At 34.4% G+C, this 18391-nt stretch overlaps 1 protein-coding gene across 2 annotated transcripts in view; it reads left to right on the top strand.

Annotated features, from left to right (window-relative positions):
* The window catches only part of LOC114335808 (alpha-mannosidase 2), a 334793-nt gene that overhangs the window by 259476 nt on the left and 56926 nt on the right, over positions 1-18391 (top strand). For both annotated transcript variants that reach the window (XM_050648165.1, XM_050648166.1), the window contains exon 6: positions 9215-9531. In XM_050648165.1, coding sequence (XP_050504122.1) covers positions 9215-9531 — 317 coding nt within the window. The remainder of the gene's footprint in view (positions 1-9214; positions 9532-18391) is intronic.

Raw genomic sequence — 18391 nt, 5'->3', positions numbered from 1 at the left:
TTAGATGTGTACTGTGCATATGTGTTTCATGTTTTTGTAATTGTAATGGAGGTTATTTATTAATTTTTACTATATTCTCCGGCTAACCCGGATTTTCGATAACCCGGATCGGCCGCGGTCCCGATTAATCCGAGTTATCGAGGTTCCACTGTACTTAAAAACTGTATTAAAATTGTATAATTTCACCAGTAGCGAACGCCAATAGAAATGGATAACTTCTTCCGTGACCCCGCTGTAAGGTGCCCTGCCCACGTATGGTGTTTATTTTACTAAATTTACGTGCATAGAAATCCTACCACTTTTGGTCATTTTTGATGTCTCGTATTTTCTAAACCCGTTGGCCGATTTCATTGATTTTTATAATATGTTATAGCCTGATTCTTTATCAATACCGCTGTAATAATATTGTTGCTAGATAGGTAAATTGTCATTGTATACGGGGTGTACCAACTACCAATAAAACTGTTGTTTCCACTGCATCACCCTGTGGAATATTCTAGCATTTATAAAATACTGAAATTAAAACCCAACTATAGCCAAACTATATGTTTTCTTAACATTCTGTTTTTTTATTCATTCGTTTATGTTGGATAACAAAAAAGTTAGGTACTTTAACAACTAGACATGTGCTTCATCAATACACTGTGTTTCTAAATAAGTGCGACAAACTTTAAGGGTTGAAAAAATTCTGCTTGAAAAAATAATGACAGTTTGCTTTATAAACGTATGTTTGCAAATGTTTCCTTTCCGAGATACGGGATATTGATTTTTTCTTACAAACTGACGATTTATTTATTGCTCTACAACCAGTTGAGATATGCAAATGAAATTTGGTGGGCTTTAAGACGTAGTTATTGCGAATTTTTTATGCCCGTATATTACCCGTATGGGACCGTTCAAGTATTACGTAACGCAGGTTGGGGTGGGGGGGGGGGTCAAAAATCTTCAAAAATTGCGTTACGTAATAGTTAAACGCCCACTACAGTGCGTTACGTAGGGAAGGAGAGGGGGTCAAAAATCTTCAAAAATCGCGTTACGTAATACTTGAACGCTCCCTATGCACGCTAATGGTGAATATAAAATTCTTAACTTTATGTAAAAAAATCCGCAATAACTATCTCTTAAAACCTACCAAATGGTAGTGATTATTCGAGCAAATAATTTATACAGGTGGTTGTGAAGACTGATTGACCTATAGTTTTCTAGGTCTGTTTGATCTTCATTCTTATGCATGAGGAGTGTTATATAATTATTTCATTCCATTCAGGAAAAATCCGACTACCCATTACAAATTATTTTATTTCAATAACATTTTGTAATCACGCTTATCTTGGCAAAAACAATAAATGTTTAGAAGTTCAACAATTTCAGTTTAGGTTTTAGTTTTTTATTTCATTTTTTTCTAAATTTGCTAACCACTAAAAATTTTAACTGTAAAGTTTGGTAGTACTGATAAAAATTTAGCGGTGTGCGGATGTGGTTTTTTTGAATTTTTAATTTATACTTATTTTTAAATAAGCCATCTATTTACCATATCTTGATGGAGCAACATTTTGTCAAAACAATTTCGATTCAGTGGTCCTATTCTAACATGAAAATTATGCAGTTAAAATATTTGCACTTATTAAGAGCGTAGGCTCAAAATTTCTAGCCAATGCTTTTTAAATGCATTATTTTTTTTTCGAATCCTGAAAAAACTAATAAATATTTTTGAAAAATTTAAATGCATAATGAAAGATTACATAATTACCGAGGGCCGAAAGTCCCTTAGAATAAATAAAAAGTTTCCTTTGACTAAGGTATTTGAAATTAAAAATCATACCCAATTTTCATGTAGCTTATTAATAGTTATTTATGATATAAGTGTTAAAAGTACACGTTTAAGGCACGCATGTGAAAGTTTACAGATTGAGCGATAGCGAGTTCTGCAATTCACATGAGTGCCTTAAAAATGTACTTTTTAACACGCATATCATACAATATTTCGTAATTACAGGACAATATCTACAAAAACTTTTACTTGAACTTGACTGACATTCCATTTTTATATTTTTTTTGACATTACATCAAAATTGCCTATACGGTCAATACGAACAGCAGTGCCTTAAATTTTTTTTAAAGCACTAGTGCCTTAAAGTAGCATTTTTAACGCTCGTATGGAGTGCTAAAAATTGCATTTTTAGCACGGTTGTAGAAAAAATAAGTTTATAGAGGTTTTCAGGGACTTTCGGCCCTCAGTCATAATGTAATCTTCCATTCAGCGTGTAAATTTTTCAAAAATATTTATTAGTTTTCTCAGTATTCGAAAAAATAATAAAACATTCTGTGTATAAATACTCTAGAAAATAATTCCCAAAGAAGATAGTTTTTCGAAAGTATGTAATAACTGGATATATGTAATACGAAATATACTAAAAGATACATTATTAACTGACATCGCCTATATGCACCTAAAAGTAAGATAAAAAGTCAACTTCAGACGAGAAAATATTTTAAAAATATTCTGTACATTATTTGCGTATACAGTGATGATCGCTCTAATAACCGGCAAAATAATGCAAAAGATGGAAAACGTATTGTGAGATAAAAAGAAATGAAACTAGTGGAGGTGGGAAATTTAGCGAAAAAGACCTATAAATTTCAGAGGAGTATGTCGACTAAAACTGTCACTGTCACAGTGGCAGTTGCCAAACTCGTCCGATACGTCTAAAGGTGGAAAACAATAAATATAATATAAATTTATAGGTTTTTATCGCTAAATTTCCCACCTCCACTAGTTTCATTTCTTTTTATCTCACAACTTAATATGTTTTCTATCTTTTGCGTTATTCTGTCGGTTATTAGCGCGCTCATCACTGTATATAATATGTATAAGATTAAAATATCAAATGGAAATTACATTTATTGCTTTATGTTGATTCTTCTTTCGTATTTGAAGTTCCGGTCATTTGAATTAAAAATAATACACAGCGAGCTGCATTTAATCAAGGTAATGGTTTAATTACCATTGATTGAGATCGTTTGTTCGCGAATTTAAAAGGTAATTAATAATTAGTCTCTATGTTGTGCGTTTTGCATATACGGATTTTAATTCTCCATTTCCGGTGATTTCGTAGCTATTGGCTTTTAGAGAGGAGTGAACTGTAAATTTATTCTAACCATATTTGAAATTCGATAACGTGTTCTTCTAAAATTAAATTTTGTCACGCGTTCATTGCGTATACCCAAATTTAGATGTGGTACATAAATATCTATTATAGATATAAAAAAAATTTATTTTTAAAACACTTTGACTCCTATGTGTATCATGCATAATACACAACAGGTATACCCAACAGGTATCACAAGCCGTGATGGCTTGATTACACGTAACGAGTACAGTGGCGAGACAGCAAACTGTTACTAGGCCGAGACAGTGGTGAGGGCGAGAGATGATTTATACGGTTCCATGACATCTCGTAACGCGACAGTTCGTAACCGGACAGTTGGTAACGGACAATTCGTAACAGCGACAGTTCGTAACGGCGACACTTGGTAACGGCGACAGTTCGTAACTATACAAATTCGTAACGGACAATTCGTAACGTCCAAATTGAATTATTTTGTTCATTGTTGTTAACGTGGAAACTAACTTTTATTACAGTTATAAATGGAATTATGTTTATCAGTTTAACGAATCAGTATCAGGATAAACATTTTTAAGGCATTTCATATTTCGTGTTTCAGAATATAATAAAAGTATTTAAACCAAGTATTAAGGTATTACAAGCCACACTTATACATCAACTATAACCGTTGATTGAATGCCCCTAAGCTATTACCAATTTCAGGAATTACGAGGTACTTCATTATACCTTTGTCTAGGCATATGCAAATTTAAGGAACAATAAGAGGAATAAACTTTTAAGAATATTGTTAAAAGTTTGTATGTATTTAAATATTTGTTTGTGTTTAAAGACTTTTAATATACACTGAAACACGAAATATAAAATGTGTTAAACATGTTTATCCCCGTACTGATTCGATTGATAAACATAATATCAATTATAACTGTAATAACAGTTAGTTTCCACGTTAACAAAAATAAACAGAATAATTCAATTTGGACGTTACGAATTGTACGTTACGAATTTCTATAGTTACGAACTGTCGCCGTTACGAACTGTCGCTGTTACGAATTGTCCGTTACCAACTGTCCGGTTACGAATTGTCGCGTTACGAGGTGTCTGGTAACGGGTTTATACGTATTTGGCAATTTTTTAATTTGGAGGCGAGTCAGTTCAGTTTTGATTAACAAAAACAAGGAGTAGTGTACTTATGGATCATAAAGCTAACATTAAAAATATATCAAACGGCTTTTCGACAAAAAGTTTCGACGGTAGCACTCTCTCGCGGTTTGAAACTTGTACTTTTCTGATAAAATTGGTGTATATGAAATATACAAATCGAGAAAAATAGATATTTATCTAAAAAAACACAAATTATGAACTGAAATATTATTGTAACCTGATTACTGAACGAATACACAGAATTAATAGTAAAATTAATTATGTTTTTTCATTTTGTTCATTATAACTTTAATATTTAATAGGTATATAAATTCGTGCGACTGGATGACTGCTTACGCAAGAGGTCATTGAGAAAAAGAAGAAGTTTACGTGAAATTTAGAGGTTACCTCTGTTTTTTTTTTTGGCTGTGAGTTTCGTCGGTAGCGCTCTCTCACGGTTTGAAACTTGTACTTTTCTGATAAAATTGTTTAAATTCAATGCACAAAACTGCCACTAACAGCGCTGGCGAAAACTGTGAAATCCCCTCTACTCATCGGCTCACAGCGAATACAAGAATTGACGGATAAATTATGAGAAGGAGATAAGCGTCTTTGGACTATAGACTATAGACAATGGATTTTAAGAAGACCAAATCTCGCTGCTCCCGATTTCTTCGATTCATTGATTTTTTATTTCTTGTCTATATGTCGAATTTAAATTTTTTATCTTATTTGACTTCTTGAGTTTTAAAACCAACAATATTTATTTCTTCTACAATCGATACATATGCTGCATCACGTTTTTGTTTATTTTTATACTCCAAAGATTTGAAATTTCATAAGCACGGGTGTGACTTATAGGTACAACTGAACTAAACTTTATTGTCCTATCTGAGTTCCATTTGTTAGCTATTTTTGAGAATCACAAATCACATTGATTAACACAAGTCGTCTCCTCTGATGAAGTGGTAATGTGCACAGTTACACGGCGAGTGAGTGTTGTTTGCAGTGTTTTCACATACCGAGTGGATTGGCGGGTATAATATATACCATTGAAGGGTGGGAGGTCGAAGACTCGGCCTAGTAAATAGAACAAGATCCGAGTGACTGTCTCGCCATATGACTGGGTCGAGTTCTCGGACAAGTACTCGTTAGTATGTTTATACCAAACAGGCACTCAGCCGAGAACACTATCTCGCTACAATACTCGTTACGTGTAATCAAGGTTTGACTCTTTCTTGGTATGCTAGACTAGATTTTTGAAAGACCCGTGTTGAGCTGCCCCCCACTTGCAAAAATCAAAAAACAAATAGCCCTGATTTATGAGCTATTTATGAGCTCTCATATTCCGCAAACTAAAATTTTTGAGCTAGTTCCACTGAGCAGGAATTTGATACTTTAGTGGGGGGGGGGGGGGCTGAGTCAGCCCCCCCCCCACTACTTAAAAATAGGAATATTGAATCGGTTTTTGCGGCAGAATTACGAGCTATTTATGAGCTCTTGAAATTATATAGTTTCGATTTTTGAGCTCATCCCCTTCACCCCCAAACAACCCTTTAATTGATTTAACTTAAGAGAAAAATGCTGAAAAAACTTAAAATATATCGTATTGCGGATATAATTCCTATAGCTTATATACTCTAAGAATAAACTATTAAATCACGTGCATTTCGATTATTGAGCTACAACCCCTTCGCAAGAAAACCACCCTATCTTCCCGGCTTAAGAGAAAGTTGTACTTAAAATGCATTAAACTAATTATTTGGCGACTACATATCGTTGAATAATTTATAAGCTTCCAAATTACGCGCATTTAGATCAGTAAATTGCAATTTATTTTGTATAGTGCAGTCACTGAAGGTAAAAATCAACGATTACCTTCAATTTCGGTGAACCTTCATCGATTTTCACGAAAATTGATCAGTGGTTAGAGGATACGTCAAGAAACAAAGGTGACATGGTACCACCTTGCGCCTTTACCCTGAGGGTGGATACCGCCCCTTCTCGGGGGTGAAAATTATTTTATTAAAAATAACTGCACAAATCAATAAAAGAACAAATTAAAAGCAAAATTTATTATATAAAGTTAATAAAATAAGTCAATACTTTTTAAGTTATTAAAGATCAAAGATTTTAATTATTCGTGAAAAAAATGCATGTTATGAAGCGGTTTTTCGTAAATCACTGAAAAACTGTAAGTTTTTACAAAAAAGTTAATAGTAGTTTAATTCGTATCATAGGCGTAACCAGGATGATCCTAAGGGGGGGTTACAACTACCTGAAGGGGGGGTTACAACTACTGGAAGGTCTTTGAGGGCTATGGTGTTAAGCGTATAGAGCTCAAATCACATCCCAATGGGGGGGTTACAACCCCCAAAACCCCCCTGGTTACGCCTATGATTCGTATAGCTTATATTCTAAGAATAAACTCTTAAATCACGCGCCTTTCGATTATAGAGCTACAACCCCTTCGTAAGAAAACCATCCCATATTCCCGGCTTAAGAGAGTTGTACTTAAAATAATTTAAATTAATTATTTGGCGACTACATATCGTTTAATAATTTATGAGCTTTCAAAATATAAGCATCTCAATTATTGAATTGCCATTTTCTTTCTATAGTGTAGTCACTGAAGGTAAAAATCAACTATGACCTTCGATTTCGGTAAATCTCCATTCATTTTCACGAATTAACAATAACAACTTGGGGTTTTAACCTGGGGTATGTGTCACCCCTTCTCGGGGGTGAAAATTACTTTATTAAAAATAACCCCACAAATCGAGAGAGGGACAAATTGTAAGCAAAATTTGTTATATAATGTGATTAAAATAAATCAATACTTTTTGAATTATTAAAGATCAAATATTTTAATTTTTGTGAAAGAAAATGCATGCTTTAAAGCGAGAGAGAGAGAGACATACTTTATTGATACAATGTACCAAAAGGCCATCGATCGAAGTCTTTCAGCCAGGCCTTTAAAGCGATTTTTCATAAATAACTCAAGAACTGTAAGTTTTTACAAAAAAGTGTTCATCACTAAAATTCAAGCTAATAAAAAATATAATAAATTGCTTACTTGAAAAACCCTTTAATGTTAATTTAAAGTAAGTTATTGGTAATTAAATGTATATTGTTTCTGCGACTATTAAAATCTAAGGATTCAAGCTTAAATAACGGGAAAGAGATGCATTTTATAACACTTAGGTACTAAATACTTGTCAAAGTACTTAGAAATACCTATCAAAAATGAGCTCCAGAAAAAGTTGATAGCATCAAAATCCGCTCACCAATTTTCGTGAAAATGAATGGAGATTTACCGAAATCGAAGGTCATAGTTGATTTTTACCTTCAGTGACTGCACTATAGAAAGAAAATGGCAATTCAATAATTGAGATGCGTATATTTTGCGAGCTCATAAATTATTAAACGATATCTAGTCGCCAAATAATTTATTTAAATTATTTTAAGTACAACTCTCTTAAGTCGGGAATAAGGGATGGTTTTCTTGCGAAGGGGTTGTAGCTCTATAATCGAAAGGCGCGTGATTTAAGAGTTTATTCTTAGAATATAAGCTATACGAATTAAACTACTATTAACTTTTTTGTAAAAACTTACAGTTTTTCAGTGATTTACGAAAAACCGCTTCATAACATGCATTTTTTTCACTAATAATTAAAATCTTTGATCTTTAATAACTTAAAAAGTATTGACTTATTTTATTAACTTTATATAATAAATTTTGCTTTTAATTTGTTCTTTTATTGATTTGTGCAGTTATTTTTAATAAAATAATTTTCACCCCCGAGAAGGGGCGGTATCCACCCTCAGGGTAAAGGCGCAAGGTGGCACCATGTCACCTTTGTTTCTTGACGTATCCTCTAACCACTGATCAATTTTCGTGAAAATCGATGAAGGTTTACCGAAATTGAAGGTAATCGTTGATTTTTACCTTCAGTGACTGCACTATACAAAATAAATTGCAATTTACTGATATAAATGCGCGTAATTTGGATGCTTATAAATTATTCAATGATATGTAGTCGCCAAATAATTAGTTTAATGCATTTTAAGTACAACTTTCTCTTAAGCCGGGAAGATAGGGTGGTTTTCTTGCGAAGGGGTTGTAGCTCAATAATCGAAATGCACGTGATTTAATAGTTTATTCTTAGAGTATATAAGCTATAGGAATTATATCCGCAATACCATATGTTTTAAGTTTTCTCAGCATTTTTCTCTTAAGTTAAATCAATTAAAGGGTTGTTTGGGGGTGAAGGGAATGAGCTCAAAAATCGAAACTATATAATTTCAAGAGCTCATAAATAGCTCGTAATTCTGCCGCAAAAACCGATTCAATATTCTTATTTTTAAGTAGTGGGGGGGGCTGACTCAGCCCCCCCACTAAAGTATCAAATTCCTGCTCAGTGGAACGAGCTCAAAAATTTTAGTTTGCGGAATATGAGAGCTCATAAATAGCTCATAAATCAGGGCTATTTGTTTTTTAATTTTTGCAAGTGGGGGGGGGGGGGGCAGCTCAACACGGGTTTTTGAAAGTAGTATTGTTAGTTTTTAGTCTCTCTGTTTTTAATTTTTACTGATTTAGTCTATTTTGGTCCTAGCAGTATGAGAGAAATAAATCCGTAACTTACAGAGCTCCCAGCGTAGGTATAGGGACTAATGGAGAAAAAGGTGCCACCTGGTGCCTTCAGTAGACCATTTGTGACAGTTATTTTTATACACGCAACTACCCACACAAGTTCGGGCGCACGGTACAAGAAAGGTAACTTAAGTGTTGCTATTGAATTTGTTCCACAACCAAAGTCGGTAGATATTAGCGTCTGTAGATATAATGAAATTATTTAAAAACCAAAACTCTTTTGAAATATTCATTTGAACTTTTTAACTGTTTGCGGATAGACATTTTTAAATGAACTCTCTTTTTGTTTCAGGTCATCAATGGGTACTTAACAATTTGGGCATAAAACCTCAATCAGGTTGGTCAGTAGATCCCTTTGGTCATGGCAGCACTGTTCCATACCTTCTGGCAGCTTCTGGTCTAAAGGGTACTGTTATTCAACGAATCCACTACGCTTGGAAACAATGGCTAGCAATGAAACAGTATGGCGACTTCCGATGGATACCTAACTGGACCCCTGCCGATCCTTATGGATCCATTCTGACGCATAACCAACCTTTCGATATTTATTCTATTAAACATAGCTGCGGACCGCATCCTTATATTTGCCTGAATTTTGATTTTAGAAAGGTAAATACATATAGTTCAAATAATTCCTTTCGTTTTTTAATTAAGTAAATAAGTCAAACATAAAAAACGTCGTTTTTCGTTTTTTTTTTTATTTTATTTTATTTTTTTTTTAGGTGGGATGCAATCAATTTTAAATTTCAAAAAATTTACACGCATTTACACAAGTGAGACATTTACAAAATATGTCTATATTTATAGACCCGTACTTTAAGTGTACATAACATCAAAAACAAAATTTTTTTTGATGAAAACGGAAAACTTTTTTTTTGAGATGGCCGCAGGTCTAATATTTTTTATTTTGTGTACTTTGTCAGACGCTATATTTCTAATTTTTTTAAGATTCTTCATTAAGGTTCGCCATTTTCAAAATTCCAAAAAACTGTTTTTTAAGCGCTTTTTGGGGATTTTTCTTTTTTATAGACTTCCAAATAGATCAGATTTTTATAGATTATATAGGAATTGAGGTAACTGAGTCCTTTAGAATATTCAGAAATGGGAAAAACACGTCCATACCCCCAAAAACGCCCTAAAACAGTTTTTCGGATTTTTGGAGGTGGCTAACCTTACGGAAAAATTTGAAAAAAATCAGAAATATAGTGTTTGACAAAATACACAAAATAAAAAAATAGACCTGTAGCCATCTCCAAAATAAGTTTAACGTTTTTTTCCAAATTTTTTTTTAGGTTATTCAGTCATTCAGTTAGTACACTCAACCTATGGGTATATAAAAAATAAACATGTTTTGTAAAAGCCTCAACTAGTTTTGTGAATTTTGTGAAATTTTATTGATTGGATCATACCTAAAAAATAAAAACGAAAAATGACGTTTTTCATGGTGGACGGCGGAGGGGGAAGGGAGGTGGTGGTGGGTTAAAATTGTGATGAGTCTTATTTTTGAATTACATAGAATGTAAAAAAAATGAATTATGATAGTGAGGGCATTTTGCCCATCTTAACGGGGGGCACCCCTTTAATTTATTTATTCCGTCCATAAATGGAAAGTTTGATGCGCCACTGTCGACGCATGTGTCACTAAAAAGTGACGGCATAGTGTTCATAGGTTTTCTTTTAGGTTCTACTGAAGCGTTTTAACATGTCTGCTCAGATGGGAACAGGGTTAGAACTAACTATAAAAATACTGGGGGTTGAAATGGGGCTAGTAGAAGGAACAGACACATAAAGCTTCTTTGCGAACGGCAGCTCATGGGTTGTGCGGTGGCAGGTCGTGGAATCGTTAGGGGGGTGAGAGGGTTTAAAAGAAGACTAACTACCATATAAACAAAGGATACTTACTCAGACTGGAAGACTTTCCTACTATTTAAAGAAATTTGGACGCCGTTTGAAAAATCCTCCGATACATATATTGGGTACTTACTCTGGTTCATTACAGTACTTACGAATACCAAATGGGGGACATTCATCTGAGATTCCTCTGTTGGGTCAAACTAGGCTACTTTTTACCATCTTTTTTTGGCTTCTATGCCATATTCCTTTTTTGTGTTACTCTAAAACTTATTTCACTTGTATTAAACATCTGATTAATAATTTTCCAAAAAAAAGGTTACAAAAAATAAAATAGGTACATTTTTAAAACTTCGACAGGAAATGAATGATAAAAAACAACGATAACTTTTACATGACTTTACCATAAACAATAAAGAATTTACAATATTTTCTTACTTCCAAAAATACACAAAGTTGATTCTTTCACATGATTTTTATTCATTGGGAAACGGAAATACTTTAACGGTGAATAGAGGGCACCGAGTCGGTTCTAGATATACTACATTTTTTGCCCTGTCGACTTTTATAACCGAGTTACAGGGTGTTTTATCGATTTTGCCCATTTCTTTCTGGACCCATAACTTTCGAACCACCCTGTATATTTTTTTGAGATTTGGTACACATATGTTTCATTCAAAACCCAAACGACCGGCATACTAACCATAAGAAAAATCCAGGTCCGGATTAACAAAAAATTATAAAGTAATTGTGACCTTAAAACAACACCCTGTATATTCAAATTTTGAAAATCTGTTTGCATATTTGAAAAGCGCACAAAAAAGTAAGTTTAATGGTTCGCTTCAATTTTTCGGCCAGACAATTTTATGACTTTAATTTTGAAATTATATTGAATTTTTTAAGAACTCTGACATTAAAAAGCAGATATTATTAACTTTTAGTTAAAGTTAATGAATAAATACTCATTTTAAAAATAATCAATACTTATTTACCACATTGGAACGACCCAATTACTAATGACACTGGGGTGTAATGCTAGTTCGCCTCCATGTGGTGCACCCTGGGTAACGCTAAATGAACTAGCAAAAATTTGGCGGCAGACGAACGAAAAACAAAAACAATATCCTGCCAACATCACAGATCACAAACAGAAATCTTATCTATACGTAAACATACGATGGGAACAAATAAAGGTTCTTCTCAGAACCAACTGACTAGAGATCTCGGACCGTGTATCCGAGTCTGTCACCTTAACATCGAGGGCATAAGCCAGGCAAAATGCCAAGTGTTGCAAAAAATCCTACACGATAACGACATTGACCTGGTTGCCATACAAGAGACCCATACTGAAGACAAAGTCCAGCTTGATTTAAGGGGAAAGATACCTGGCTACGATTTACTGGGAGCCACCTATGATAAACATTACGGCGTCGCAACCTACATTCGCTGCAATATAGAAAATGGTTTCCTACTTTCTGCTTCCAATGAAAATAATATACATGAAGTAGTCACCAAGATTGGAGATATTACCGTAGTTAACATATACAAACCTCCAGCCACTACATGGAACCCAGAAGTGCTAAAGACTCATCCACATCCTACTATATACATCGGCGACTTCAACAGCCACCACGAAATGTGGAAGTACACCACGAATGATGAAAATGGGGAGGCACTAGTAGAATGGTCCGAAGAGCAAAACACATACCTAGTTTTTGATGCCAAAGACAGAGGAACATTTAAATCAGCTGCATGGAGAAAAGAATATAACCCAGACCTATGTTTTGTCTCAAAAGATACCAATGACAGACCACTAACAACTGCGAGAAGTGTCCTTGCAGACTTCCCACATACTCAACATCGTCCGGTGCTTATCACCATCGGAATATCAATTCCAATAATTAGATCATATCCTCGACCCAGGTGGAATCTTAGAAAAGCAAACTGGAAGAAGTTCTCTGAACAACTAGACCGGACCTTGAGCTGGGTCCCTCCAACCAGCAAACATTATGAGAGGTTTGTGGATAAAGACTGTCGAAAACCTTGACTTCAAAAACTCAAGCCGGCAGGCATGGTCCTTGTTGCGGAAAATTGGAGGAGCTAACCAGCTGGAATCCAGAGAGTCTAAAATGTCTCCTAACAAGGTTGCGTCCCATATAGTATCTCTATCCAGAGCTCCACGAGATCGAACACATACTACCAACGTGAAAAGAGACTTAAGGGCATTAAAACAAATGAACAGAACGAACTCCGAATATTCAGCAAGAATACTTATTTCTGAAATCACACATGCGCTGAAAGAAATAAAATCAGGTAAAGCACCTGGCTTTGATGGTATCCATCCAGAGTTCTTGATACACAGTGGTGCATACACGAAACAGTGGCTTGCAATGTTCTTTAATGATATACTTCAGTCAGGTAACATTCCTTTCTCACTTAAGCGAACAAAGATAATTGCAATTCCGAAACCGGGCAAATCAAACGATAAGCCAGAAAACTACCGCCCCATAGCTCTACTCAGCATGGTATATAAACTATTAGAAAAGCTTCTCCTCAACAGAATTAGTCACAGGATACTAGAAAATGTCCCCATTGAACAAGCTGGCTTCCGCCCTCATCGAAGCTGTACGGACCAAGTGCTGTCATTAACAACTTTTATAGAAGCTAGTTTTCAAAAGAAACAAAAGACAGCAACAGTACTTATAGATCTAACAGCAGCATATGATACTGTTTGGAGACAGGGATTAATATATAAACTGGCCCGCATTATCCCCTGCAGAAAGATAATTAACCTCATTGACAACATGCTGACCAACAGAGCCTTCCAGGTTATAATGGGAAAGGAGACGAGTAGACAGATGAAACTTAACAATGGTCTTCCACAGGGTTCTGTCCTTGCCCCTTTACTTTTCAGCCTCTATATTGCTGACATGCCTGAAACCGAATCTCGGAAGTTTGGATATGCTGACGACTGAACCCTTGCAACAAGCCACCAATCTTTAGAAACTACAGAAATCACTCTCACGAATGACTTATCCATCCTCAGCGAATACCTTAAGAAATGGAGACTACAGCCAAGTACTACAAAAACTGAAGTATCAGCTTTTCATCTAAACAACAATTTGGCAAACAGAGAATTGCGAGTGTATTTTAATAACAAGCTGTTAAAACACAATAAATACCCGAAATACCTTGGGGTTACTCTAGACAGAACGCTCACATTCAGAGAACACCTGACGAAAACAGCAGCAAAATTGAAAACACGCAACAATATAATACAGAAACTCTGCGGCACTACATGGGGGTCCACAGCATCAACATTAAGATCCTCTGCTCTTGGCCTGGTATATCCGGTGGCAGAATACTGTGCTCCAGTGTGGCTAAATAGCAGGCATACCCACCTGGTCGACACCCAACTAAACCGTACTATGCGTATGATAACAGGCACAATTAAGCCCACCCCTACAATGTGGCTACCTACCCTTAGTAATATAGCACCACCCAACCTACGCCGCGAACATGCATTGGTTAAAGAATATAACAAAATAATGGACAGTCGCCAGCTTCTAGTCCACAACGACATCCCCGATATTCTTGGAAACCGTCTCCGATCCAGGTTACCCCCTCTACAATCTGCTCAAGCGCTGCAGCAATCCAACTTTGACTTAAATACCCGATGGAGAGAAGATTGGGAAAGTAGGACAGATCCGCATTACCATAGTCTACCGGACATCATCGGGAAACCTGGCGAATTTGAACGTCCCCGTAAGATTTGGGCAGCCCTTAATCGAATTCGAACAAACTGTGGAAGATGCGCCGACTCCCTCCACAGATGGGGTAAACTCCCCTCGCCTTCTTGTGACTGCGGCGCTGCAAGACAGACGATCAGTCACATTGTTCAGGACTGCCCACGCAGAGCATACACAGGCGACCCTATAGACTTTGTAATGGCAACCGAAGGGTCAATCGAATATATAAAAAAATTGGACATCTGTTTGTGATGCATTGTATAATGCATAAATCTAAATATATTCTGTGATATACTTAAGCCATACGCTAAATAAAATACTAATGACACGAAAAATCCAGCTCCGGATTAACAAAAAAATATAAAGTAATGGTGACCTTGAACCAACACCATGTATATTGAAATTTTGAAAATTTGTCTGCGCATTTTAAAAGAGCATAAAAAACTGTGATTAAAGGTTAATTTAATTACATCAATTTTAAAATTATATTGAAATTTTAAAGAACTCTGAGATTAAAAACCAGGTATGTATTATTAACTTTTAATAATTTAATGTTAATGAATCAATACTTATTTTAAAAATACATACTTAATACTTATTTACTACGCTGGCTTCATGGGTTGTCTGGATTTGTAGATGTATGCACATCATTAAAAATTAGAATTGCGAGAATTGCGATATTTTAATGATTTAGTAAAGAATTAAAAAACAGCTATATCTAATAAAAAAAATTCGTTTAAACAATTCAACAATTTAACATAAATTAAAAATTTTTGAACTATAATAGTTGCTCAAAATGTCCGCCATTTTGTTCGATGCATTTAGTTGCTCATTTTAAAATATTTCGAATCGATTTTCTAATTACATTGGGATTGTTCTTCATTTTTCTGGCAGCTTCTTGTGACCTTCACAGAATTAATCAATATGATTTCAAAATTGCCGTAATTAAATTATCTGCGCAAAAATTTTACATGCATCTTTTAACGCAGTTTTTGATGCTCTTTTAAAATACGCAAACAAATTTTCAAAATTTCAATATACAGGGTGTTGTTTCAAGGTCACAATTACTTTATATTTTTTTGTTAATCCGGACCTGGATTTTTCTTGTCATTAGTAATTGGGTTGTTCCAATGTGGTAAATAAATATTGATTATTTTTAAAATAATTATTTATTCATTAACTTTAATAATTTATAACTAAAAGTTCTGCTTTTTAATGTCAGAGTTCTTAAACAATTCAATATAATTTCAAAATTAAAGTCATAAAATTGTCTGGCCGAAAAATTGAATCGAACCATTAAACTTAATTTTTTGTGCTCTTTTCAAATATGCAAACAGATTTTCAAAATTTGAATATACAGGGTGTTGTTTTAAGGTCACAATTACTTTATAATTGTTTGTTAATCCGGACCTGCATTTTTCGTATGGTTAGTATGTCGTTCGTTTGGGTTTTGAATAAGACATATATGTACCAAATATCAAAAAAATATACAGGGTGGTTTTAAACTTATGGCCTAGGAAAGAAATGGGCAAAATCGATAAAACACCCTGTAACTAGGTTATAAAAGTCGGAAGGGCAAAAAATGTAGTATATCTAGAACCGGCTCGGTGACCTGTATTCGCCATTAAAGTATTTCCGTTTCCCAATGAAACACCCTGTATAATATCTTAAATTTCTATTTTATCGGACAGTGTATTCAAAACAAGATTTGACTTATGGCTGTCAAATGTCACTGCCATTCTATCTAATTTACATAAAACTTTCCATATTGAAAGAAAACAAAGTATTGAAATATTTAAAACCTTTACCAAATTAATATCCACTTGGAATTTTATCAAAAACAAATATTATTTCATACCTTTTTAAATTGTCACACTTCGCACTTAACCAAAATTTTCCATCCATCTAAGACGAAGGCGGAGGCATTCAATTCATAACGAAACAGGAAACAGGACTATAGTTGAGACCAAATCAGAAATCTCATCGGTGAATCAGGAATTGAATACAGGAACATGACCATAACATGACCATAACAGCTACACAATGGACAGAATCGCGCACTTCTTTACCGGCCTAACTACGTCACAATACTGTATACTCGATTTTCACATAAATATATCCAACGTAATGGAGTGAAATTTTCTACCAGTATTCCATAATATTCACAGGACAAATTGCAAGTCCTTCACTTCGTTTACCATAACGAAAAAAGCCAATTTTAAGCCGGTAAGTGCGGTTCTCTGCGAGTCTGTGAGCTCTACGGGAAACGATGTTTACATTTCAAACATGCTTTTAGAACTAACTATTCTTCATCACCTCTTTCGCGCGTCAAACCGAAGCATTTTTCGGCCGAAGATGTTGGCCAATCGTCCGAGACAAATCAACGATCTTTCAAAATTCAGGCAAATAATAACAAAAATGCTTCGCGCTCAAAAGAAAGGGAAATATACCAGAACTTTTCAAGGATTCATTCTAGAATAACGAATGTTTACACAAATAAACAGGAAATTTCCTAACGTTTTTCAATGTTGCGAAATATTTTGAAATATTTCCAACAGGAGCGGCTTAGGAAATTTTAATGATATAATAAACTCGCACAATAAATTAGAAAAATAGATATTTTTCTTGGGATAGGATATAAAATTAATGAATGCAATTAACAAAACATTGTAGCGGAAATTTGTAATGCTACACTACTAATGAGATTATAAACTCTTACGGTGCCTAAAATGATTAGCTTTTACCTATCCCGGCTCTTCTAATATTCTCCCATTTTTTTCTTTTTCTCTTTTTGTTTATTTGCTTTAGTTCTTCTTTTGTTAGTTATCGCTCCATTGTTCTTTCTAATATTAGAATTTTTATTTAGCATTTAACATTTAACATACTTGCGCAAATATTACAGAACACAAATTTTAATGTTCTATTAGAAGTGCAATAAATTTGGGCATTTATAATATTCAAGTATATCGGTACGTCTATGGGGACCTTAACAGTTCTTCTCTGTAGTGCACTTCAAAGACTCACTCAATACTTTGAATTTAACTCACATTTCAAAAGTCATTTTGTATAGTCCACAATGTTGGAATAGAGTAGTGTAGCTCTTTAGTTTTGGGTTTTGTGTGGCTTTTTTATATTCTCATCAATTTTACTATTCTACTGATCATTGAGACATATCAGCGCATCTAGTCTTCATGAATTATTTACTGTGCTGGAGCTCTGATAATAACCAAAGCATTCCATCGCACATCTACATCGCACATATCCCGTTCAAAAGGGTATTAACTCAAAAAAAATTATTTTTGTGTTTATCTCACCAACAAAATGCATTATGCATCATCTTTTCCTCAAAGAATGTAATAGCGCAACCTCAAAATCCTTTTCCTCAAAAATTGTAATATGTCACAATTAAAAATTAAAGCTCATGGTCCGATAAAAACAGTATGATTTGAAGAAACATACCTAGTATCATCACAAGAAGGTGCACTAGGTTCCGGTAAAAAAACGTATTAAAAAAGATTATAATTTAAAAACCGACCATGTAACACCAATGTGTTTTAACGTTTCGTTCGGCAAAAAAGCGTCGTAAATCAAATTTTTGGAGGAAAACTGTATTATTTCGAATCAAAATATCGTTTTTCGTGTTATTCATGTTATGTTCATGGCATGTTATTCATGTTATTTTATGTTATTACTCTAGCCCAGTTGAAACAGGTAAAATAATGATACAAGAATTAAATATACAGAGTGGGCCAAAGAAAACAGTCCACCTCGATATTTGCCAGTACTTATTAGATTTTAAGGAAATGAAGAAACAGGTCGATTTTTGATCTAAGGGGGACACATTTTTACGGTACATACATTTGTCATTT

Source organism: Diabrotica virgifera, chromosome 4, assembly GCF_917563875.1.
Source record: "Diabrotica virgifera virgifera chromosome 4, PGI_DIABVI_V3a".
In the NCBI taxonomy this organism is placed as follows: Eukaryota; Metazoa; Arthropoda; class Insecta; order Coleoptera; family Chrysomelidae; genus Diabrotica; species Diabrotica virgifera.
Note: the sequence above shows the minus strand (reverse complement) of the source record. Positions and strands in the feature narration are given on the sequence as shown.